Genomic DNA, 26,820 nt, shown 5'->3' with positions numbered 1-26,820 from the left:
ACTGATGGTTTACAAGGTCCTTATACACAGGTGCTTATCTGTCCAAGTTTTGTTTTGTTTGTTTTTGTTTGTTTTTAAGTAAAAAGTAATTACAGAAAACCCTTACAATTAAAGAGGGGAATGATGAGTTTCACTGTTAAGAAATCTAAACTTAGAATGTTCTAAGATGTTAAGCTGTAAAATCAAGAGTAAGAAATATTTTTTAATGAGTAAGAGCAAATACCTTTCAAGCCACTCTTTTGGTTTTTCCCACTGTGAAACTTCTGTTCGACAATTGTAGTAGTATTTTTTCCCAGAAGAGCTAATATGCTCAGACCAGTCATCTGCAGAATCATAAGGCTTAAAAATATATTTTTAAAAATTAGAAAATATTAATACTATTTAATCACTTGATATGAAACATCAAGAATGTCAATGGTTTTCAAAACACACATAAGGGAAAAGACCATTAAATAAAAACATCCAGATCTAGAATGTAATTATCTGTGTATATATCTCAGGAGATCTTAGTCTATGAACACCTTAAAAAACAACAGTGGAAAATCCTGTAAAATATGAAATTAAACAGAAGATATATGTTTATTAGGCACAAAATGAGAAATGTGAAATTAACATCTTGATGTCAGAAAAGCATTACCAAAGTTCTCCATTTTAATAATTTTATTTGCTGAAATCCAGTCACATGGCAATGGGGAGGGGGAGTTTAAAAAACCCACAGTCAACTGATCTGATACACGACAGCACATCAGTTCTAAACTCACCATGCACAACAGTACTCCTATATAGTATTAACAGAACAATCTGCCTGTATTTACTGTTACTCAGTGGAAAAACAAAAAACAAAAAACAAAAACCACGACGTTAATAAAACCATGAACACAAAGCTAATTAAAAGTGTAGTATCTGTTTCACCAGCAAAATCCATGAGATGGGGCAAGTGTTAACTAAACCTTGTCTTCTCACATGATACATGGGTCAGCAACACCACTCATTTCTCTGTAACAAAAACCAGCCTTTCAAAAACTCTCAGCTACATTCTCTTTAGGTATTTTGTAAGTACTGGAAAATTATAAAGAAATTATAAAAATCTGAAAGGCGGCCCAATTTCCATGGTACTGATCTAAAAAGTGTAAAGTTTAAGTGACCTAGGCCCAGGAAATCTGGTAGAATCCCAAGTACACTTCCGGATGAATTTCTTGACTATTTTCTCAAATGAGCTTGAAATGATGTTATACTTTGGTAGTCTACACCTCTTCTGGGCTCACCAGCGTACAGTGACACAATTACAAGCTTGAGGAAAGAAATGAACTCTCATGTCCTGCTGACTTGGCTTTAATTTTACCAAGTAATAAACAACCTACAGAATGTACCAGTTGGCTTATAGGTCACAAAACTAACTGGTGATAGAAGGTAAGGATCAAAACACCTAGGTTTCAGGATGCCCATTATTTCCAACAAATCAATACCAATTCTCAAAATGCCGCAATAATTTAAGGGTAGATGAAAAGATATTGCAGATTCTGCCACATTTATGCTCTTGGGATTATACCTCAAAATAATGAAGCGACTGGTAATCAGCCCTGTTCCTCACATCAGTGTAAAGTTAATCCTCAATCCTTCTAGTTTTCAGAAATAGGCTACACCCAAGTTGCAGAAACCCAATCACAGAAAGTCAAATTCAGAAAGTTCTCTTTCACCACTCACCACTCCTTGTACCTAAATTATTATATAAACTGAACATTTCTATGGATATATCTGAAAGATTTGGTTTCCTTGGAAAGTGGTTATATGGGACTGATTACTAGTTTGGTCTGAAGAAGTAGAGTAAGATTTGAGGCAGGTGGACAGAGGACATCAGAATAGGGCAGAGTGGGGGCGCCTGGGTGGCTCAGCGGGTTAGGGCCTCTGCCTTCGGCTCAGGTCATGATCCCAGGGTCCTGGGATCGAGCCCCGCGTCGGGCTCTCTGCTTGGCTGGGAGCCTGCTTCCTCCTCTCTCTCTCTCTGCCTGCCTCTCTGCCTACTTGTGATCTCTATCTGTCAAATAAATAAATCTTTAAAAAAAAAAAAAAAAGAATAGGGCAGAGTGGTCTACACCAGTGCTCTTCAAAGTGATGGTTCTGTGACTTGTTCTGAAGAAGGTAAGGAGTAGGCATCAAAATATATACTGACATACTCTTTCCCTCGTCAAGAGTCCCACTTTAAGAAAAAACAATTTTTCAGCTCAAGTAAACAGTGTATTATTTGACAACAGTTAATTCACATCCTCGCATAACCTCCAGGACAGTTAAAAGTCCATGGACCAGAAACTTCAACGGTATGGGTCTATGACACTGCACTGATTTTGCCCACCAAATCCAGATTAGTACAAGTTAATGTCTTACTTAACAAAATGTGTTTCAGGGTACAGCATTAAAATAACATACCAGTAACTTTAGCTAATCTTCTCACCCCACTTCCATCCACACAAAAAAGGTAAAAGGGGCAGGGAACCCTTTTAGTAATGGGGAATTTTTCAAATACTGATGTGCAACAGGTGTTACTGCTTTTCTTCATTATGTATTTTTAACTTTATTGGAAGATATAGTTGACAAAATTGGAAGATACTTAGTGTATGCTGTGATGATTTGACACTGTGAAAGGATTTCACCAATCTGGTTCACTAACACTTCCATCACCACCTCACAGATTTTGGGAAAACATTTTGAACTTTTCACTCCCAGCCCATTTCAATCACACAATACAGTGTTAACAACTATCATCACCATGTTAAACATTAGATCTTAAGTTACTAAATTTGATTAAAAAAAGGAGTATCTACAAGTAAGAACTAAACCCCCAAAAGGCCTGCAAACACTTCAAATATTCTGAATTAGGCTTGATGTATTTCAACATAAGCATTAAGACAACCGTTTTCCCAGTGTTGTCCAGGAACCCTTGAAGGACCTCAAAATCATTTCAAAAGATCAAAACTATGTTCATAATACTACTATAATGATTTTGTCTTTTTCTTCCTCATTCTATCACAAGAACAGAGTGGGAATTTCCCCCAGATGCTGTGAAAGGAGATTTGTTATCACGGAAGATTGAATGCAGAGCACTTGTGAGGTTCTAGGTATCGCCTATGAAGACATTAAGAAGAGATACTCCAGATCTTTTTGTTTTACAAAGTTATTATTTTACGAAGTAATTTTTCATAAAAACATTACATATGCTAACATGTAAAGGGTTTACAAATCTGATTTTTATAAAATTATTTTTCAAGGTGTTTCTATAAAGATTTTGAGTGAGTGAGTGAGTGAGATAGTAAGAGCACGAGCACCCAAACACACAAGCAAGGGGGAAGAGCAGAGGGAAAAACAAGCTCCCCACTTAGGGAGCACCACGCAGGGCTTGATCCCAGGACCCTGGAACCTGACCTGAGCCAAAGGCAGACGCTTAACCAACTCAGTCACCTGAGTGGTCCTCATATTTATCAAGGCTTAATTAAAAAAAAAAAAAAAAAAAAAAACACCATTTTATTTATTTGACTGAGACACACGCAGGGGGGTGGGGGGGAAGCGGGGGAAATAGGAGAGGAAGAAGCAGGCTTCCTGCTGAGCAGGGAGTCCAATGCAGGACTCGAACCCAGGACCCTGAGATCACGACCTGAGCTGAAGGCAGAGGCTTAATGACTGAGCCACCCAGGCGCTCCCTGCAAGGTTTAACTTTTAAATATGGTAAATACGGATAAAAGATGAACAAAAGCTCTTGATTTTTATGAATGTAGACAGAGGTCTTGAGACCAAATGTATGAAAATGACTGCTCTGAAAGAACAGTACTAATAAACAGTTATGGAGGTACCCATCTGCTCTCCTTCAGTTTAAAATGTCTTTTTTTTTTTTTTTTAAGATTTTATTTATTTATTTGATAGATCACAAGCAGGCAGAGAGAGGAGAAAGGAGGCTTCCCGCGGAGCAGAGAGCCCGATGCGGGGCTCGATCCCAGGACCCTGGGATCATGACATGAGCCGAAGGCAGAGGCTTTAACCCACTGAGCCACCCAGGCGCCCCCAGTTTAAAATGTCTTTTAGGTGTGCTTTTCTCCTTAAAAAAGTGTATCCCCTTCTGCTCTCTCTCTTAAAATACAGAATCCTACTACTTCTTCCCCATGGGAAACACTGGAAAAGGAATGGTTAATCCTGGAATTAACTTACTAATTTTTAATAAGGAGCCCCTTCACTGACTAACAATACCATCATCAAAGATGGCAATTATCGTAACAAAGAATTTCATGGAGTCCTAAGAGTGCTCTGATAAATTTCTGATTTTTTAAAATTAAGTGGAGTATCTTCAGGCTAAGACTGGTTACCGAAATAAATCTTGAGAGCCTTAAGCTGAAAAGCTCCAAAAAATGAAGATATTTATGTGGTAACAAGTGGAGCTGGACTATAAATCCCAAGTCAACTGAGACTGATGAAGTACCTCCCAGCAAATCAAGACCGGTGGGTATGTAGAAGGGGAAGATATATGTTAAGTGTTTAAATGGGAATAAATTTTTTTTCTAAATTAAGCAATTCAGAGGTTTTTAAATCACAAATATGCATAACTAACCTAAAACAAGGTTTGTAAGTCCTGTTATATTTAGATTAGGGAGGAGGAGGCATTCAAAAAGCTTTTCCTAAATAGTTATCATGGGCTAGGCTCTGTGTTAAACCACAATAAATGTGAAAATCTTAATACTAAGAAAATAAGGCAACTTCAACTCGACTATCAACAGCTGATAAATATAAATCACCCATACAACCAAATGTCTGTGTAGACGGTAACTAGATAATACTGTTACTGATCTTTCAAAGATTTAAAACCTGAAAACTTGAAAGAGAAAAAAAAGAACTACTTCTTTATAAAGTTATTCCATATTTTAACCTAGGTTAAAATGTGTTGACCTAAGTTCTCTAATTTTCACCTGTTCTTCTCTTCTTTCATTATGAAAGTATCAGATAAAAACTAATTTTGTTTTACTTACTACTCAAAACCTTCCATTAGAAGTGATTTAAAGACAAAAAGTGAGTCTGTAAGCAACCTGCAGAGAAGTTCAAACGCTAACTTTTCAGGTAAGATTAAATTTGTAGTTTATAAAATAATAAATGCGTCATGCCCACCGGGCAAATCATAGTAAGAAGACCACTTCTTGGAGATTAATTACATATACCTGTAGCTGCAACATACAGAAAGGGAAATCCTGATTCTTAAAACATATAATACTTAATCCACTCAGGTAACAGTCTTCAGCTTCCATCCACAAAACGAAATCCCCTGACACCACTTATGATTTGGATAGATCAAGCTTATCTGCCCATTATTTACTCTTTCTGATTTCACCACGTTTAACCCATGTCTTAGAAATCAAATCAACCAGAATTAGTTCTCCCTGAATTAAGATTTTTCTTAAGCCAAAACAATGTCCACATGGCCTCCCACTGCAACTATCAGCAGATAAATACCAATTTGGGATTGTGAGTGACAAATGGAACTTTACGTTAGTGTTTGTTACTTTGTAAATTAACGGGGCCACCTTCCACAAACACAGATTCATTCTAAAATCCTGAATATACACCTTATTGTGTAACTCTTGCCAAGGAGTTTGATGATAACACCTGTTAAGGCTTACCAAGCTGTTGTCTCAGCCTCAATACCACTGCCTTCCAAACTGATCTGTGATACTAGGGCAAATTATATCATTTATTCAGCTAGCTACCAGTTAGATTCTGCCAATAGTAGGCACTGAAGTTAAGACCAAAAGGCATGAGAAGCCTAGCAACCACAGATATCTCCAATTTCCAACTCTCTGCCATCTGCCCCAAACCAGAACTAGCTTCACCGTGCCACTTAGAGGTCCTATCACCAGTTGTGCAAGGCTCCTCCTCCTCTAAGCTATTAGGTTCTAACAACCACAACCTTTTCCTATTGCACTCTAGCTCTAAGGCTGAATGTATGTGTGTATCACCTCCGTGTTCCTTTTTGTTTTTTTCAGTCCTCAATAACATACACTGTTTGCCTAGCCAATCCTGTATATAAATTCTCTGTGCTGTCAAATTCTCTGTGCTAAAATAGCTAGCATGATTTGTTTTCCTATCTAGACCCTGACTGATACAGTATTTAAAACTATTCTAAATTTATCTTTATGAAAATGCTATCATTTATGTCTTCATTTCCTTTGAAACAAATGTACTATCCACACTGCTTCAATAAGGGAGAAGAAATAATAAATCCCAAAGACCCTTCAATATTGATTAAGGTATGATGATCACCCAAATATCCATTGCAGAATCTGTTGGATTCAACCTACACTTCTACAGCCTTCTAGTGGCTCCTTCCTTGTATTTTCCATGCTACTCTGACAGAAGTTTTAAAATCCCAAGCAGGAGGTTACTTCACCAATTATATGCTTCAGTAGTTCTGCACTGCCTTTATATAAAATATTCCTTGGTAAGATACACAATTTGGGGGGATCTAGTTTCCACTTATCTCTGTAACCTGAGCTTTTACCATTCTTTCACACTTTCAAAACCTTTGCAGTTCTCCAAACGCTATGTTATTTCACACTTCTAGGTCTTCGCAGATGGTGCTCCCTGTGCAGACCATACGAATTCCAGCCCTTGTCACCTAGCTGCTATGTTCAATCCGCTGGGGAGTGTTACTTGTACTTTAATACTTTCCTCTCATCCAAGACTGGAGTTACCGTTCTAAGTGCTCCCAAAGCAACTCTAACAGGCACTGTTTTAACTATTTACTCTTCCGTTTTCACCACAGGTCCAAAAGTTCCTCTGAGATGGACCACATTTTCTTAGTACTATATATATCTCCAATTTGGCATATACTTGGCAAATTGAAAACTTAAACTTTTGTTGAATGAATGTATCAAAACTTTCATTTGAACCGTGACTTTAAAAAAAAAAAAAAATCAAAGCTGAGTTACTTCAGTTTAGAAATACCTAAAATTCCTGACTTTCATTGCCTTAAAGACAGGAATCCTCACATCATTAGTATTTAGTAGGGTGTGTAATACATAGCAAATGTTCTGAATACATGTTTTAAGAAATGTATACATTTCTTAAAGGAGGACAAGGTAAACCACTTTAACTACGTAAGTTTCACAATCTATAGTTCTTTTTATCTCAGACACTGCAACATATTTTGCTCTGTATAGAAAAGTTATGAAATAATACCAGTATCTCCTGACTATTCTCAGTTCTATGAAGCTTAGCTCATTACTTCAAATATATTTTAAAAAGGTCAACTTTAGATTAAATAAGACTTGGTGGAGGAGTTTTTGAGGGAGGAGGGTAATAAACACAAACACACACAACGCCCCCCTCCCCCAAACCAAAATCGGGCATGTTTATATACTTACTGTATCTGAAGTTTTGCTTGGATTATTGCTTGGATTAGAAGAATGTGAATTTGAACTATGAAGAGCACTGTGGTTGTGTGAATTTTCTTGTGGAGAGTAACTGGTCCCTTAAAAGAAACAAAGACCAAAGTGAATTATAAGTTGTATTTCATGTTTAATTTCAACTGCTTTCTATCATACTACGATCACTGTATATCCCTAAATCATTTTAAATAAGCATCTGGAATATACACATATTCATACTTCTTACATATGAAGTATTTGTGAGCCTACAAAAGATGTGGCTTAAAGAGCATATAGCTTGCATGGCTGACAGCCTATGGAAAAATGTTATGTATAATCAGATGAGCAAAACCTCATCAGTATCATTTCTTGCAATCTTTTTTTTTTTTTAAATAAGACATTAGACAGAAACACAATATAAAGAAAAAAGGCACAAAAATTCAGTGATACAGAACTAAAAGTCACAAATATCCAGTAGGTTTTTGCAATTATTTTTCAATTTCTTTTTTTTTTTTATAAAGATTTTAGGCAGAGAGGCAGGCAAAGAGAGAGGCAGAGAGAGGCAGAGAGAGTAGTTTTCAATTTCTTAAATAGCCTCTGCAACTTGATTTTAAATAGTTTTGCCAATATTTCAACTAAAACAGCATTAAGAAAGTTAAGTCCTGGGGCGCCTGGGTGGCTCAGTGGATTAAGCCGCTGCCTTCGGCTCAGGTCATGATCTCAGGGTCCTGGGATCGAGCCCCGCATCGGGCTCTCTGCTCTGCAGGGAGCCTGCTTCCTCCTCTCTCTCTGCCTGCCTCTCTGCTACTTGTGATCTCTCTCTCTCTCTGTCAAATAAATAAATAAAATATTAAAAAAAAAGTTAAGTCCCAGGGAAGGTATCTGAAGATGGTATCAAGTCTCCTAATAACAGGACCAACTCTAAGAATTGCTTAAAAGTAATTCATGAGCTTTATGAATAATCCACACATCTCAAAGACCAGGGATGATAGTGTTTATTGTCTTAAGAAAAGCCAAGGTATAAAAATACAGACTTGCAAAAACACTGATTAAAGACAGAAGAAGGTTCACCACAAAAGTCTAATTGCTATTACAATTTCCAACTGTATTTCAATTTCATTACGTTTTTCCCCAGCAACAACATACCATAATTCACCTTAAAAATTAACACACTACACTGGCAATGGTATGAAGTCTACACTGTAATGAACAAAATGTGGGAAGAGTAATATAAATGATTGAGAATTAACTATTTCAGTCAGCAGGGGAAACTAAGTAGGTAAGAAAAGTGAAATGGGACAGATAGAAGATGACTTTATAGTTTCAGATACCCAAGTGGAAATATCAGTAGACCTATGGAGCACTAGGAATCCAGAAGCAATCTGCAAGTCTCCTCCATTAGAAGTGAAAGGGAGGGGACTCAACTTTGCCTTGCATAGTATCAACAAGCCACTATGAGCTTGGAATGAAGTAAGAGTATGGCAAGAGAAAAGGCAATAGCCAACATCAAACCCTGGATAAGGGCCAGTTTATAAGGGAAACCAAAAGCAGATTCAAAGACCCCAAAACACCAGTAATGTGATAAAGACAGGAGAGGGTTACTGAAGGACATGGCACAATGTGGGTGATATAACAGAGGAAATTTCTCAACCAGACTACTGCTTGATGACTTACTTCTTCATCTACTTGTTTTTAATTTTGCCTTGTTGTATGGCATGCATTTATATAAAACGCCCGAAACTTCTAACAGTAGGCAAAATATTCTTCAGTAAACATTGTAAGAACAAACACAAAGAGAAATTAGTCGAGATAAACTCAGCGGGAAGAAAAGTTAACATAGCTGGCCTTAAGACCTCTATCCTCAGAAAGGCCCCTGTGCACAGGTGGCCCTTGGCTGACATGTGGGAACCTAGATACAGTTCCCGTAAGAGTTAACAGTTGCTCACTGGGCCCAAGTTGTTTGTGAATACAACATGGTTTATGCTTAACATATGCTTTCCTACTGGGAATCCACGTTTTTGGTACATGCTAGGTAAAGGTGCCTATGTAACAAACCAAATCTAGTAACAATTTTGGGTACCAAATTTCTAGTAAGTCTCCTTTATAGTCAACATTTCACAAATACTGTCATAATTCATTGCTGAAGGAATGAAGTAGGTCTTACTAGTGTGACTCTACTAGAAGATTCTCAGAAGCCTGCACCTGGCTTCCTCCAGGTTTTGCTCTGCATACCTTTTCTCTTAGCTGACTCTGCTATGTATCTTTTCGCAGTAGTAAGTCATAGCCATGACGACGACTATACAATGGGTGCTGTGACCCTCTAAGAGAATCACCAAACCCCAAAACACTCATGCACAAAGAAATCTTAATATTCCCAAGTTTTTAAGAAAATCTTAAACCTATGCCAAAATCTGCCCTTTTCATATGTAACTCCTAGTTTGTTTTAAAGAAAAATCAGGTTAACAGGAAAATACAGCTATGAAACTGAGTAATTTATCCCTAGTAAGAGTTCAGATACTACTGAAATTTCCACAAATATGTTGGCAATAATGAAGAAAAGGTCAGTTTTATAGACTGAAATGAATCCTAGAATAATCCTTTAAGAAGCCTGGGTTAGATGCCTTTACATTTACTTGCATATATTCGTAAGCAAGATGACCTACACTTAAGACTATAAAAGTGCCACATTAAAGATTTATTACAAGACCAGAGAAGTGAAGTACTCTACAAACAGGTATACCAGGCATGAGGTCTACTGATCTCTCTCTCACGAGGTTAAGATCCAGGCATCCACTCCATTTTAGTGTTATTCTTAATATCAATGAAAATTCAAAAACTGACAAGCACCCAATTTAGTTAAGCTCTTACCTCTGAAGAAACAGTAAATATTCCACCAGTGTGACAGATGGTATCAGATAGCTTTTAGGCCTAACATATGTTTTTTCGGAGGCCATAACATACTGAAAAAACGCCAAGTACTGAGGCACCCTGGCCTAAAGCTTTAGAGACAAGAGAAAACTCAATCAGCTGTTAAGAGCGAAGACATTTTCAGAGACAGGAGCTTTTTGAGTCTACATCCTGTGAAATAGATTTATCTAGACCACTTAGCAAAACTAACAACTGAACCTTAAAAAAAGTGAGAAGCAAGATTAAGATACAGATTATTTTGGTAAGAGACTAAGAATAAACTGACATTCTTAAATCAGATCCAAAACTAAGTAAAAGAGGTTTTATAGAAAGCATGGTATGGGACGGCAGGCAATAAATCTTTAGACTCTGGCCAGAAGGATGTGCTTAAGAACTGAATGCAGGGCAGATTTGCCCCTAAATAACATGACCATACAATGTTCCAGCTAACTCTCCTTAATAAAAGCTACAATTTATATTACCTTCCAAAGTATTTTTGGGAGGGTTCTCATTTGAGCCTTTTAATTCCTCCATGTAGTTCTTTTCATACTGAAGTTAACACCCAAGTAGAGAAGCAAAGTGATTACATACACAGCCTACCTAGCATCAGAGTAACAATGATGCTGGATATGATTTTCCAGGCCTACACGTTCCATACCTAATATACAAAGTGCTACAAATACAAAATTTCTTAGAAATCTCTTTATCTCAAAAATGCACATAAATTTTATTTCCTGCCCTACAATTAGTCTGCATATTTCAGCATAAGAACACAAGTTCTTTTTATTAATAGTATGATGTAGGGAGGCCTGGGTGGCTCAGTCGTTAAGTGTCTGCCCTCAGCTCAGGTCATGAGCTCAGGATCCTGGGATTTAGCCCTGCAGAGGGCTCCCAGCTCAGTAAGAAGCCTGCTTCTCCCTCTCCCACTCCCCCTGTTTGCGTTCCCTGACTCGGTGTGTCTAAAAAAAAAAAAAAAAAAAAAAAAAAAAGATTTTATTTGACAAAGTTATGATGTAGAGTCTAAGACTGAAAGAAAGAACAAGTGATCTGTGGATGCCAATATATCCAAAGAGTAAAGCCATAAAACTGGAACTCAGAATTCTAATACTAAATCAGTGATGATTCAAGTGCACAAAGGAAGATAATATATATGCTGGCAAGAGATAGTCTCATGGATGCTATTTGGCCCAAGAAAGTTTCTTTGAGGAAAGCAGTATTTATGGATTAGGTGGGAAACAACTGGTTTTAAATGATACTTAAGAAATTAAACTTAGGGGGCGCCTGGGTGGCTCAGTGGGTTGAGGCCTCTGCCTTCGGCTCAGGTCGTGATCCCAGGGTCCTGGGATCGAGCCCCGCATCGGGCTCTCTGCTCAGCAGGGAGCCTGCTTCCCCCTCTCTCTCTGCCTGCCTCTCTGCCTACTTGTGATTTCTCTCTGTCAAATAAATAAAATTTAAAAAAAAAGAAATTAAACTTAGGGGGCGCCTGGGTGGCTCAGTGGGTTAAAGCCTCTGCCTTCAGCTCAGGGCATGATCCCAGGTTCTGGGATCGAGCCCCACATTGGACTCCCTCCTCAGCAGGGAGCCTGCTTCCCCTCCTCTCTCTCTCTGCCTGCCTCTCTGCCTATTTGTGATCTCTGTCAAATAAATAAGATCTTTGAAACAAAAGGAATTAAACTTAGGACTAATGAAGCAAGTCTTAAAGATTTCTAAGAAAAGGATACTACTGGGGCACCTTGGTGGCTCAGTGGGTTAAGCCTCTGCCTTCAGCTCAGGTCATGTTCTCAGGGTCCTGGGACTGTGCCGGTCTTGGGCTCTCTGCTCAGCAGGGAGCCTGCTTCCCCGCCCTCTCTGCCTACTTGTAATCTCTGTCAAATAAATAAAAATCTTAAAAAATAAATAAACTGTTTAAAAAAAACAAAGAGAAGGATACTACTGAGAATTACTTGGGTTTTGTGGGGGGTGTAATAAAGGGGTTACATGTTTATGCTTGGGCAAAGTTCTCTCATCCAGTGATTAACCAGAGGCAGATATAAAATGGAGATGTTTTCACTCAACTGGATTTAATGTCAGACTAGAATCCAAGGATCAGCAAATTACAATCTGCTGGAGGCATGTTTTCATGAACGAAGTCATTAATAAAGTTTTATCAGAACAAGCGACAGGGATAGGCAGAGGGTGGTTGGGTTATGGACACTGAGGAGCACATGTGCTATGGTGAGTGCTGTGAAATGTGTAAGCCTGATGATTCACAGACCTGTACCCCTGTGGCAAATAATACAGTATATGTTAATAAAAATAATTAAAAAAAAAAAAGCGACAGCCAATCATTTATATTGCCTATGTTTAGCTAATTTTTTCTTTTAATTGTAACAGCGACTGTGGGACCCAGGAGACTAAAACATTATCCAGTCTTTTAAGAAAACTTTGCAAATTCCTGGATTAGACATTAATCTAAGATAAGCAATTAATGAACATAATGCAATATACAAACCTGACAGAATCTACAATGTTTAAAAGGCAGAATAATCCCTACTTAGCAACCTCTCTAACATCAGAAGTGACGTCTTAAGATAAAAAGGCTAGAACCTCCAGACTGAGAAAGATGGAGCCCTAGGAGAGTACCCTGGGAAACGGGGGGGGGGGGGGGGGGGGGGGGAGATGATGTAACAAAATGCACCTGACTTGGATAGTAAAGGGAAAACAAATAATATACACTTCTCTATGAGCAAACAAGACTGGGAAACACAACCAGCTTTTCAAAAAGCGAAACAACAGTTTTCACTCTATTTAGGAATAAATACTATGGCATTTGTGTCCTTATTCAGAACATGAAAACCACTACAATTTACTACCAGATCGTCAGAATAACTGAAAGAATGAGTCAGGCATTCCTAGAATACTAAAGATTTCAAGGACATCTACCACCCTAAACTTCTATTCAAACTAATAAAACTACGCAGTAGGTATGACTAATTAAGTTCACTGGATCTCAAACTTCAGTATATTTTAAAAAATGTAGATTTCAAGGTTGAACCTCGGAGATTCTGATTCACAGTATATGGCATAGGACCCCCAGGATGTAAATTTTTAATAACATGGTTTTGGTGTGGTCAGTATCTGCGCCACACTTTATTTTAAATGGTCTCCTGCTTTCCACTATTTTGGTTTTCCTCTCATCAGTCCAAAACAAGAGACCACAAACAGTTAAAAATAAGGAGATTTTACAAAGAAAGCCACATCTATAATGAGTATTTTTATCATAACATAAATGTCTTCCTGACAAACCTTAAATTCTGCAAAATCACACTAAAAATATGCCTTATGGGAAAAACAGAGCAGGAACAAATCACTCAAAATTATACAACTGTATTATAACCAAAGCGCTAACAAAAACCGGAAGAGCACAGGTAAGCAGCTCAGCATAGTTATAGATTTGTTTCAGAGGGTATCAAAAATGGAAAAAAAAAGGGGGGGGTAGAAATGAGGCTTGCTGGGAATGAGAACATAGAAGTCAAGTTCTAAGCACTGAGGCTAAGTGGATGGAGAAGAAGTGCAACTTGCCACAGAGAGCCATGCAAGGCTGGGGAGCAGACTTAAATTTTCTTTACCCTAGGCAACAGCTAGCTGGATGAGAGCTTTTTCTTTTCTATTTGAAGATTATAACCCTATTCCTGCTATTCTGATTCTCCTTGCCTAGAAAAAAAAGTCCCGCATATGGACCAATACAGCTTCAATTTATTTTTTTTTTAAGATTTTATTTATTTGACAAACAGAGATAAGTAGGCAGAGAAGCAGGCAGAGAGAGAGGGAGAAGCAGGCTCCCCGCTGAGCAGAGAGCCGGATGCGGGGCTCGATCCCAGGACCCTGGGATCATGACCTGAGCTGAAAGCAGAGGCTTTAACCCACTGAGCCACCCAGGTGCCCCCAGCTTCAATTTATTAATGTCATTCTCCAATTTACTAATTGTATATGAGCTAAAATAAATGGTGGTGGAAAATCAAGATGTAGCTAACCAGACTATGTCTCCTGGTGAGGGCAGAAATGATTCCGATGTGTTAAGAACAGACTTGTATCTGACAGTGCCCTGTAGTTGAGTTAGTCCCTCTAGGTAAGTGTTATCCAAGTTAAGCCCACTAGGGCACATATGTTATTGAGCACTTGAAATTTGGCTACTCTGAATTCAAATATGCTACATGTGTAAAACACACACTGGATTCAAAGACTGCATCCAAAAAGAATGTAAAATGGCACATTAATATTTCTATACTGATTACCTGATGAACTATTTTTGGTATGTTAACTAGTATTTACTATTGAAATTAACTCTAGATGCTGGCTAGGAGAAAATTTAAAATCACATACGTGGCTCACTGGACAGCACTATTCTAGATGAAGGTATCCACTGGTAATTAGTGGAATGGGGTCAGAGATGCCTACTAAGCAGAGGATATTTCTCAAGTCCTGTCCCATCTTAAAAATCAGCTTCTAATTAGCTGAGCCCAGTACCTAATTCTGCTTAACACAATATGGTACATTTTCCAAGAATGTAACTGCTGTGCAAATTGTACTGTAGAGTACTTGGTTTCAAACTTGTACCAAGATGTTCACCACCTGGAAAAATTTCATCATCAACAATAATGCTATATAATACATCTGCACATCTATCTACATGAACAAATAATATCAAGGAGATTCCTTTAACAGTAAGGACCAAAAATTATTAAACTAGCAGAGATGAAAGATGCAGCTTTCACTGAATTTCATTAATAAAGCTTGTTTTATAAACTTTAGTGCTGGGATGCTAGATGGGCTCAGTCAGTTAAGTGTCTGGTCGTATTTCAAGCCCCACTTGTCTGGCTCAGTGCTAAGCAAGGAGTGTACTTGAGATTCTTTCCCTCTGCCCTTCAACTTTCCCCCTCCCCCCTCACCCCGGGGCTCACATAAGCCCACACTACTCTCTCTCAAGTAAGTCTTTAAAAAACTAAAAAAACAAATAAAAACAATACTGCTATCCTTTATGTTTACCCCAAATTAATATGCTACAAATCATTTTGCACAGTGATACAAAGTACCTTGTGCAAAGTATGTATCACATATTTCCTTTGGAACTACTCACATCTTTCCTACTCTTACATGTGTCCATAACATATATTATTTATGTATACCTGAAGACTAGAAATGGAATTCTACAAAATACTTCAAGGAACAATGCACACGCAAAAGAATCGAGGTGAGTCGGACCCTTCCTCACACTATACACAAAGACTAATACAAAATGAATTACAGACATAAATGTTAAGATCTGAAACTGTGTAACTCTTAAAACACAGGCTTATTTCATCACCAAATTTCAAGTGAAAAAAAAAAAAAAAAAAAAAAAAAACACAGGGGCGCCTGGGGGGCTCAGCTGGTTAATTGTCTGCCTTTGGCTTGGGTCATGATCCCAGGGTCCTGAGATGGAGCCCCACATCCGGCTCCTTGCTAGGTAGGAAGTCTTTTTCTCTCTCTCCCACTCCCCCTGCTTGTGTTCCCTCTCTTACTGTGTCTCTGTCAAATAAACAGAATCTTAAAAATATACATATTACATATATATAAAAATTAGGTTTTTGTCAAAATTTAAACCTTTTGTGCTTCAAACAATACCATCGAGAAAGTGAGAAGTCAATCCACGGAATAGGAAAATATATTTGCATATCCTATGCAAAGGACTTTTATCCAGTTGTACAATTACAACTCAATAAAAGATCAATACATTTTTTAAAGATAACAAACACCTCTACAAAGGCGGCATACAAATGACCAAAAAGCACATGAGAAGATGCTCATCAACATTAGTCACTGGGGAAATATAAATCAAATCTGCAATAAGATACCACTCACATCCATTAGGATAGCTACGGTCAAAAAGACAGACTATAACAAGTGTTGAGGAGGATGCAGAGAAACTGAAACCCTCATACACACTGCTGTTGTGAATATAAAATACTCAGCTGCTTTGGGAAATAGGATGGTATTTCCTTAAAAGATTAAACAAAGATTTATCATATGATCCAGTGATTCTAGGTATAAATCCAAGAGCGGTGGAAACGTGTCCACACATGTTCACAGTACATTAGTCTTAACAGCCAAAAGCTGGAAACCAAATGTCTAACAAATAAATATGGATTATTCAAAAATAAAAACAAACAAATACTGCCACAAGGTATAACACGGATGAACCTTGAAAATGCTATGCTAAGTCCTATAAAGCATTCACAAAGGACTACATACTGTAGGATTCCACTTGTATGAAACATCCACAATAGGTAAAACAGAAAGGTTGCCTAAGTGTGCAGGCAAAGTGAAAGCTATAAAGTTTCTTTCTGGGTGATGAAATTGTTCTAGAACTGATTGTGGTGATGGTTGCACAACTGGAAATACATTAAAAACCACCGATTTGCACACTTCAAATTGGTGAGCTGTATGAGAGGTGAATTACACATCAACAAAACTTACCAAAAAATAGTAGTAGTAATAATAAGCTGCCATACTTTACTCGTGTGACTTTGACTTGTCTAGCTTACACAGAGATCCTTAATTCATCATTTCTCAAACTCTACTCCTATGAGATGCTTTGAACAAAAAATGTTACATAGCCACGTAAATCTTGAAAAAGTTGTATGGGATACCTTCTTATAGAAAATTTTGCATGTGCTTGGAAGGATCTAAGAACTACTGAACCTGGGGGGGGGGGGAAGAGAACTGAGTATGGATACATGATACAACATATATGAACCACAAAAAACACTATATTAGTCAAAGAGGCCAGTCACAAAGAATGTATACAATCCATTTATATGAAATATCCAAAATAGTAAACTATCAAGATAGAAAGCAAATCAATGGTTGGGGACCAGGCAGGGAGAAGAAACGGAGTGACTACTAATAGGCTTTCGGTGGGATGGTGGTGGTGGTAGTAATTGTGTGATATGTGAATTATACCTGTATTTTTAAAAACAGACATTTGAAATGAGAATCACTCAGTGAAAAGAGCACTCAATCAAGTATTAAAGTGAAGAGGTCACTAACTTCTACAGTTATCTTCATCGTCAAGGAAGATACTGGTTGGACAGTGTGTAGAATTACTTCCATTCACTTGGAAAAATTATCAACACAGAACTTGACCCCTCAGTGATCTCAAGCATTTGATTCACTATCAAAAAGAACAAATACATAGTCTCGGGTCAGGGGTGGGAGGTTGGGGCAACCTGAGGGTTTTGAAGGGTCAGGGGTGGGAGGTTGGGGGAACAGGTGGTGGGTAATGGGGAGGGCACGTTTTGCATGGAGCACTGGGTGTTGTGCAAAAAGAATGAATACTGTTACACTGAAAAAATAAATAAAATGAAAAAAAATGAAAAAAAAAAAAAAAAAAAGAACAAATAGCTGTCATTTCAGAGCTATGCAGAATTAATCCTGGAGTAACGATCTCATTTTTAGAGATTCCAGGAGAAATTCACAGGGTCCACCGTAATATTCTTAATGCTCTCCCACTTTCATTCCTGTTTTTGTTTTAAAACAGTCTCTACAGCAGTCAAAGTAAACGGTTCAAGCCTGCATCTCTGAGCACATCTGTCTTGAATTTTAATGGGTACAGAGGGAAGCTACTCCACTTCATGGTCTTACTTCCCCTCCCAGCCTCATTCTGCAGCATTCACACCTTACCTATTCTAGCCACTTTCAGTTCTTTGAATACATGCCCAGTTCCTTTCTATCCTAGATCCTTCCTACATTCTATCTCTTCACCTCTCCCATTCTTCCTCTGCCTATTTCTTGCTCATCTTTTGGTCTCAGCTTAAATGCTACATCCTTAGAAATGCCTTCCTGATCCTGCAATCTAAAACAAGCCCCCTACCATATCACTTATCTCTCCTTAACAGCTATTTTTATGCAGTGTAATTAGATTGCATCTCACACTATTCCTTAGTTTCCTTGTTTTTATATTAACTACAGGATTAGTCAAAAGTAAGGAAAGTACTCCTTTGAAAGAAAAAGTTAACATAAAAAAATAAGCTTTAAGAAAACGTATCAAATTATTTTAAGATTAAGAATGGACAGGCGGGGCGCCTGGGTGGCTCAGTGGGTTGGGCCTCTGCCTTCAGCTCGGGTCATGATCTCAGGGTCCTGGGATCGAGCCCCCTTTCGGGATCTCTGCTCGGCGGGGAGCCTGCTTTATCCTCTTTCTCTCTGCCTATTTGTGATCTCTGTCAAATAAATAAATAAAATCTTAAAAAAAAATGGACAGGCAACAATGTAGCTATAAACTGAGTATTACCCTTTTCCAAGCTGATGCCTTTAGAGAGACAGTACATCAAACAAGGAGAAAGAGAGGCAGGTCCTGCTAAGTCTTTATGTCCCTCCAAGTAATTTTACCTCCTGACGGTCATCAACTGAGCAAGAAGTAACCTATTTCAACTCTGGAAGCCTCATTGTACCCCTCAAACTAAAAATGGGTGAAAAATGAAGCCAAGGCAATCTTCAAGAATGCGCTATGCTCTCATGTTTCACACTTAAAATTCTCATTATATTAAGAAAATTACAAAGAGCATCTAATGAAAAGAGATTTAACTGGGGACGATGAAGTAAAGAATAAACTTCAATATAAAAAATGGTATGAGAAATGGCATAAGAATAAATACTAAGGCACAGGGTGACAAGGGTTTAGAGGACAAGGAGTAAAATTAGTCTGATAGGAATAAAGAATTCCTACACATGAGATAAAAAGGGTATAAGGCTAAACTAAGCCAAAGACTACTAAACAGGCTTAGAAGCGAAGCCAAGAAAAAACAGATATTATCTTTTGGACAAAAAAGTCTCCAAATAAACAATTAAGAAATGATTATTTGGTTTTGAGTATTTGGGGTTCTTCCCATGCTTTTCAACAGTACTGGGTGGATCATGAGAAAAGGAGACTTTAAAGTATGCATCTACAAGGATGACACAAAGACTAAAGAAAATTCTTTGAAGGAAATGGTTGTCTAATGTTTTCCCCCAACTTTAAGTCACAGAATTCTTTCCTTACATGGCTGGCTGTTCATTCTTCAGGTGTTAATTCACAAGTTTCCACCTAAAACACCTTTCCTCCCTGACCACTTCCTACCACGTGCCATTACCATTTCAAATCACTACTTCCTTTATGGCTTAAATCATAATATAAAATTATCCCGTTTGTCTATTTCATATATTGTCCATCTCTTCTAACACGAGAGAAACCTCCCTGAACACAAGGACTTTGCCTGTCATGTCATGGCTACAATCCCTTAATTACAACAGTGCTTGGATCCATCAGTATACTAAAATAAAACAAATGCATGAATGGAAGCCCAATACTTAAAACAGGAGCCACTTTTACTGCAATAGGGTAATGGGAGATTAAGGATCAACATGCTCAGTTCCATTCTTGGAACCTCCAGCCTCCATATAGCATCATTAAAAGAATGATAGCATTTCTACAGATTAGTTGCCAAAAAGCTGGGCAGTAGTAACAAATCGTGTGTTACATGCATGTATATAAACTTCACCTGTTAAATGTAACTAATATGACACAGCAAAAAAAGTGTTATAAGAAGACATTACCTATTATACCCACTGCCTATAATTACTACGTTATTAGTTATAAAAAAAATTAAAAAAAAAAACCACTCTCCTCCCTTCTTTTACCAGTATCCATAATATATACTGGAAAAGTGCTTTTCCCAAAATCATATGAGGTATTAGAAAGAGAAGGACATCATATTACAGCAGAGTTACCTCACAGAAAACACGGGGCTTTCCCTTACTGTTTTTTCCAGTATTTTTAATACTTTTTAAATTCTTACTATTTTAAATATTGCTCCTGTGTGTCCCTTAGTAGAGACACACACACAGACAACAGCATTTCTTCAAAAACTTTATCTGTCACTGCTGCTTAGTCATCCCACTTTTGTGTTGAGACAGTCAGGGCTGCTACTGGTAATCCAACATTGGACACTGTGTGTCTAGGTGTTCTCCAACTGTGAAATGGTTGTCTACTAAAGGGAAAAGTAAAAATTGCCACATTGCCTAAGTCAATTTTATACACATCAAGTAGCAGATGCAAATGTTGCTTACTATGAGGGATTTTAAAAATTAAAAACAGAAGCTCAATAATTAGCAAAGGAGAAGCTTGACAGATCACATTTGGTGATAATGTTTAACCAACATACCACTTTTATGGCAACATTCTTTGGACAAATACTACATCTCTTCACTCTCCCTTCAATTCTATCTTTCATTTCTCACCACCTTCTTTGTCTGCTCACAGCCCTAGCCAGATTAGATTATACAGGTTTTAGAAACTGTTTCAAACTTTCAAGGAAAAAGGAATTCCTGTAATGCATCTGGTTCCAGAAACAGACTTAATCCTAAAAGAAACAATTACAAAATTCTGACAAAGAAAACAAGAACCACAGGGCAATACAGAATAAGAGAATTCACAACTGAATTAAAGACTATGGCAGGCAGAAGAGCTGGGAGAGAAAGGTCACTTGGCCCATCAAGTTGAATTTTTAGCACAATTAAGCAGAGAACTGAAACAGGGCTTCTAAACCTTTGCCTGGACCCCGAGAGTGAGCTCTGGGAAGAGAATTATTCACGTACAGTATCAGGTCAGAAAAAAACAGAATGAATGAACTAGTCTTTCCCACATTATGACACCACCCATATCTCCTTTCTCGGATTTCCAGGCAGATTGTAAGAACCAACTTCTAAGGACACAATTAATGTAGTGTCCAGGAGAGTAAGAAACAGAATCTAAGAGAACTGAATCACTTTACACATATACATGCACACACATACCTATTCAAATCACTCAATGCAAGTATATACACAGAAATCACCCTACACAGCCTGTGCAGAGACCAAAGTGATGGTATATTAACATTAATACAGCAAAGAAAATACCCTGAAATAAGTATCAGGAAACCAGTAACTTTCAGACAAATTCTCTTCTATCCCAGAGTACAGAAAACAGGAATTCTATGAAACAAACTAAATAAATAAAGGGGTGGGGGAGCTGGAAGAAGAGTAAGAACTTAAAGACGAAATCATACAAGAAACAAATACTGTATCTGAAGTAATAAAAGAATCAACAGCGCTGAAAGCAATGTCAACTGTAAGAGCAACACCGACCTGAAAAATATCACAAAGGACAGAGATAAAATGCCACAAATGAAAAATGAAGTCAACTTATGTAAAACTGGAGGTACTGAAGAAGAGAACAGAACACAGGACACTTGAGTATTAAAAAAAATAATAAAATAAAATAAAATAAATCTTCCCTGAAATATAGGAAAATCCCAATCTGGAGATTGAAGGGGGTTTACCAGGTACCAGGAAAAATAAAGAATTGATAAAAACTGAAACATATCTTCATGGTCTGGTAAAGCTGCTGAATTTTAAACATAAAAAATTCTTAAAACACCCAGACAGCAGAATCAGTCACTTATAAGGCAAACAAAAAAGTGCTGACCTAGGACGTCTCCACAGAAACCCTAAATGCTACAATACAAGGAAATAATGTCTTATGCTAAAACAAAAAAAATGGATGTGACCCAGAAAATTATTTTTCCAACCAGGATGCCATTTATATATAACTGTAATAGGCGGGCATTATTAAATGTTTAAGAATTCAAAAACCAAAGCACTCATTAACTTGGGGGTGGGGTTAGTAGATTAACACAATAACAAAAATAATCATAAGAAAAATCAAAATAAAAAATCTTGCAAATGGAGAGATCCTACACCTCAAGACGGCAGTATGCACTAAAGGCACCTGAACTCACCTGCTTAATATCTGGAATCAACAGCCAGTTAGGTTACTGTTTATTTTGAGAACCTTTATGTCAAATGACTGATGTCATACAGCAAATATTAATTTCCTCAAAATATGCTTTTGGAATTTTTCCTTTATTATAATTTTATTTCATAAAGGCACTCAGTAACAGTGAGTTACCCCCCCCACCCCGCCCAAACAGAGTACTCATCTGACAAATACTGAACAGCAAATACCCAAGACAGTATAAGACACTAACAGAATCACACAGAAATCATTCTTCCCCAGAGTTTTAGTTTCCCAAACTTAACTATGTGTATCAACAGAAACTGAGGTGCTTTTTAAACTGTTAAAGATTCCTGGTCCCATATCACCACTTTTAGTAAAGAAAAATTTCAGGTTTATCTGAACTTCCTAGGTGACTGACAAGATACCTGCCAAACCTACAACACACATTGTAACTTCTTCAAGTCTCCTCAATCTTCAAAGGTAGATTAAGTAACATCCAGTAATTATACTGTTGACTTTATTTTATCCTATTTCAAGTTTTTGACAATTACAGTTTAGTGGGTGTTGGCACTTTGCTATAAATGTCAGATTCTAGATTGTGTCACTGCTTTTTGAACACAATTTTTAAATCTCTTAAAAGTAGAGCAGCAGCAAGATATACTTCTGTGAAAACAGAACAGCTCCAGAGTTTGACAGGTTAAACGAATAGTGTATTTGTTCCAATGAATATACTGACCAAATATGAAAATACAGGTTATTCAGAAGAGCTGCTTATACTATTTTCTGAGCAGAGTAGTAAGCAAATCGGATACATATGCATCACTCTACATTAGATACAAATATTGAAACATTAAATTGGCATCTAGTAATTAAGCCTTTCCTGAAAAAAGTTAAGGTATTTGTGTAACGACTTAAAGACGACAGTGACTGGAGACAGGACCATCGATGAGGATTAAACTCTGGCAAAAATAATAATCTGTAATAATACGGTTTGATGACTGACCACAAGTGAAGATGTCCATGTATAATTATAAAAGTCACTAAAGTCAGGCAGCTAACAAAAAAAAAAGCCATTTCACACAAAAATTTTACATGAATGCACAGCTATGTTGGTTAAGAGCCCCAAACTGCAAACCACCCAAATGTCCTTCACCAGGTGAATGGGTAACCAAGCTGAGGTACACCTAGTACCATAGAGTACTCTGAGCAACAGAAGAAAAAAGCATCAGATACACAGTACCCCCTTGGTTCTCTAGGGGATCATGCTGAGTGAAAAATTCAATCTCAAAGGTTACACACTGTGCTGCTATTTACATAACATTCTTGAAATGACAAAACTGAAATGACTGAGAGCAGCTATCTTGCTACAGGTCAGGGAAGAGTGGAAGGAGACAGCTGGCTGTGGCTATAAAGAGTAGCACAAGAAATTACTATGATGAGCTGTTCTGGATCTTGACTGTGGCAGGAGTCCTGTTAATCTAGTCTTAAATCTAGTGATAAAACTGCATGAAACACACATTCCATGTAAAATTGGTAAAAATCTGAACAGGTGAGGGGACTGTGAAGGAGAACAGGATGTCACCCCAAAATATGCCACTTTGGCATGCAGATCATTTTGAGCTGAAGGTAATCAAGACCCAACAGACCCAGGAAAAACTTTCCCTCTCCTGTAACTTCCTAAAAGAATTAGATAGGGAGCATGAACAAGAAAAAGACTACCTGAGGTAACTTTTTAAACTAAAAGACCTATCTGTAAGGCAGAGCAAAATTCTAATTACAAACATCTGCTCTTATCAAGCCATGAGTTGCCCTCCTCCCCTAAGTTCCAGGCCCCATCCCAGGATGGAGTCACATGTGCCTCAACTGCCAGACTCACCCTTGATTCCCATGTTTGGGGCACTTGTTTTTCTCCTATTATGTCAAAAAACCTCAGAAAGAAAACGGGAATTTTTCCACCCCTACAACTGTAGCTATGTGAAATTCCTGGTTTTGATAGTATACTATAGTTATGCCAACATGTTATTTACAAACAGGCAAACTGTTTAATTATCTTGAATACCTGAGGGATTGTTACAGATTTCAGATAATTATTCCATTTAATCCTCAAGCAAATCTTTGAGGGAGGAGTAGTAAAATATAAGTATTTTAGGGGCACCTGGATGGCTCAGCCAGTTAAGCAATTGACTTGGTTTCAGCTTAGGTCATGATCTCAGGGTCAGGAAGTTGAGCCCTGGGTCCCAGGACTCATCCGTTTAAGATGCTCCTTCCCGCTCCCTCCGTGCACACACACAAACATGCACTAATTCTCTAAAATAAATAAGCCTTTAAAAAAAAACAACAACTTTATTTTACAGTTCAAAGTTTAGAGAAAACTTCTAAATAATGAGCCCAAGGCTACAGAGTTAATAAAGAGAAGACAAACACAGGTTAGTGTCCTTTGCCCTAATGTTAATTTTATGTTATCTTCTTTTACTACGTAATACCACTACTGCATCACACTATTTACATAACTGACATATGGTATAGGAAAACCAATATTCAATTTGTTTGATCCCTTTCAAATAAGGAATAGATGCTTAACTACTGTAAATTTTATTTTTTGTTACCTTTCTCATCTCCTAGAAGTATATTAAAAGTTACTTTTATATTTAGAAATACTACTATTAACCACATTATTTTCTCATTAAATCACCGTATTATTCAGCATCTATTATGTGTAAGGACAACACATTCCAGAGCAAAAGCTGTAAACGATGCATTCACTGTACCTGAATCAGATTTTCAATGTCTCCGCCTTTAAGGAGCTTGGGAGAAGAACACTTAGAACTCTATTAGGAAACAACTCATCTCAAATGTCTGAGACATACCGTGTATCACAATTAGTTCCTGGTTCACTGTTCCCCTATCCTCTCCTGTTAACCCTTCCCCAATCACCCCCATCCCAGAGAAGATTCTGATACAATAGTCTAGAAGAGGAAGCCGTAATATTTCACTCACCATCCCTCCTAATTAAAAAACTTAGAAGTTCTGCAATTCTTGTTTACCCCTTAGCATCAAAGGCCATTAAAACACACACACATCCACATACCCTAATGTAAGCTGTTTTAAACTATTGCTTTTAAAACACCATTATAAAAGTAAACTTTTCATTTCTGGTTGAATTTTTGTCAAAAAAAATCTATAAACGCGTATTTTAGATAAACACAAAATCTAAACAAAGAAAGTCAAATTCATGGGAACAACAAAAACCAAAATCAGGATAATTCTAGGAAACAGGCAGGGCTGAGAGTGGGGTGTCCAGAGGATAGTATGACTGAGAAAGGGTAGTACACAAGGGGCTTCCTTTATTTGCAATGATGTATTTCTTCAATTAAGCGGGGAGCATACAGTTCAGAAGAGCTATAGATCATCACACCTTGCCATTACTGTTCTTCTGACACCGCTTCATATTAACAGAATATATTTTGACAAATGGACTTTAAAAAACAATCTCTTTCCAAAACGAAATCTTACCCAGAATAGCTATCTACAATAAATAAAAAGTAGAACTGGTCTCCACTTACTCTTAACAGTGACCTGCAAGGTACTTTTGCAGAACACCAATGGCACCAAAGACTGTAGTTTGAAAACACTGAGGACACCAATTCAACAACTAGCTTCAAATAAATTTTCCTTTAACTTAAAAAATGTGTTACAGTGATCTCTCCAGCTATAGTTAAATGACAAAGAATAATCAGAATATAGACACTGTTAACAGTAATAAGCTGCCCTCTTACTATCACTGAACTGTTAATGCTCCAATCTAAGGCCAACCTTTTATTTTGTGCACTAAATCTCAACAGTGCTCCTGCAGTTGCCCCTTTTTCAATCTCTTCCTCTACTGGAGCAGTTCCATCAGCATATGGCTCTCATCAATGGACGTGAAAGGGAAAGAATGGAAAGGATGGAAATGAGAAAAGGGAAAGAAATAAAAGAAAAGGAAAACAAAGAATAGGAAAAGAAAAAAGAGAAAAGGAAATAGAAAGAAAGAAAAAGAACCCTTTCCTTTAACCCACATCCTACTCCAGCCATACTTTCGTTCTCTATTCCTCTGTGTTAGTCAGTATCTTCACCTCTTCTCCCCACTCCAATAAGGTCTTCATTCCCTCAAGCCCAATGAAACTACTCATCCGAGTCTAAACCTTCAAGAGTGACAGTTCTCACATTACTCAATCTACTGGAAGACCCAACTAAATCATCACATGTATCATGGAACACATTCTTCACTTGGATTCCAGGAGATACTCTAAGGTTCTCTTCTACTCTCCACTGGCTGTTCCTTCTCAATCTCCTTTGTTAGTCACTCCTCAAGTTCCTGACTTCTAAACATTGTAGAACCACCAGATCAGTCTGCAGTTATTTCTTGATAGCAGAGGTGTGCAAAATTTTGCTGGCTGATTCTGACCATACCCATTCCTTTACAAAATGCCATGGCTCCACCACACTACACTGGCTGAACTGAGTATTTGCAGGAGACCTTATGGCTGCCAAAGATGAAAATATTTACTTATCTAGGTCCTTTACAGAGAGGAAAGGCTGTAGACCTAGTCTTTATTGTTGTATAGTCTTCTTCATCTCAATAAATGACAATTCCAGCTTACAAATCCTTGGGTGAAAACTCTAGGAGTCATTCTCCACTTC

The 26,820-nt window shown here is 37.6% G+C and overlaps 1 protein-coding gene across 12 annotated transcripts in view; it reads right to left on the bottom strand.

Moving 5' to 3' along the window:
- The window catches only part of WAC (WW domain containing adaptor with coiled-coil), an 86,385-nt gene that overhangs the window by 30,520 nt on the left and 29,045 nt on the right, over positions 1-26,820 (bottom strand). For all 12 annotated transcript variants that reach the window (XM_046010841.1, XM_046010842.1, XM_046010846.1 and 9 more), the window contains exons 4-5: positions 7,395-7,501; positions 224-339 (exon numbers count right to left, since the gene is read on the bottom strand). In XM_046010841.1, coding sequence (XP_045866797.1) covers positions 224-339; positions 7,395-7,501 — 223 coding nt within the window. The remainder of the gene's footprint in view (positions 1-223; positions 340-7,394; positions 7,502-26,820) is intronic.

This window comes from Meles meles, chromosome 7 (assembly GCF_922984935.1).
Source record: "Meles meles chromosome 7, mMelMel3.1 paternal haplotype, whole genome shotgun sequence".
Classification (NCBI taxonomy): Eukaryota; Metazoa; Chordata; class Mammalia; order Carnivora; family Mustelidae; genus Meles; species Meles meles.
This window is presented reverse-complemented; position numbering and strand designations above follow the sequence as displayed.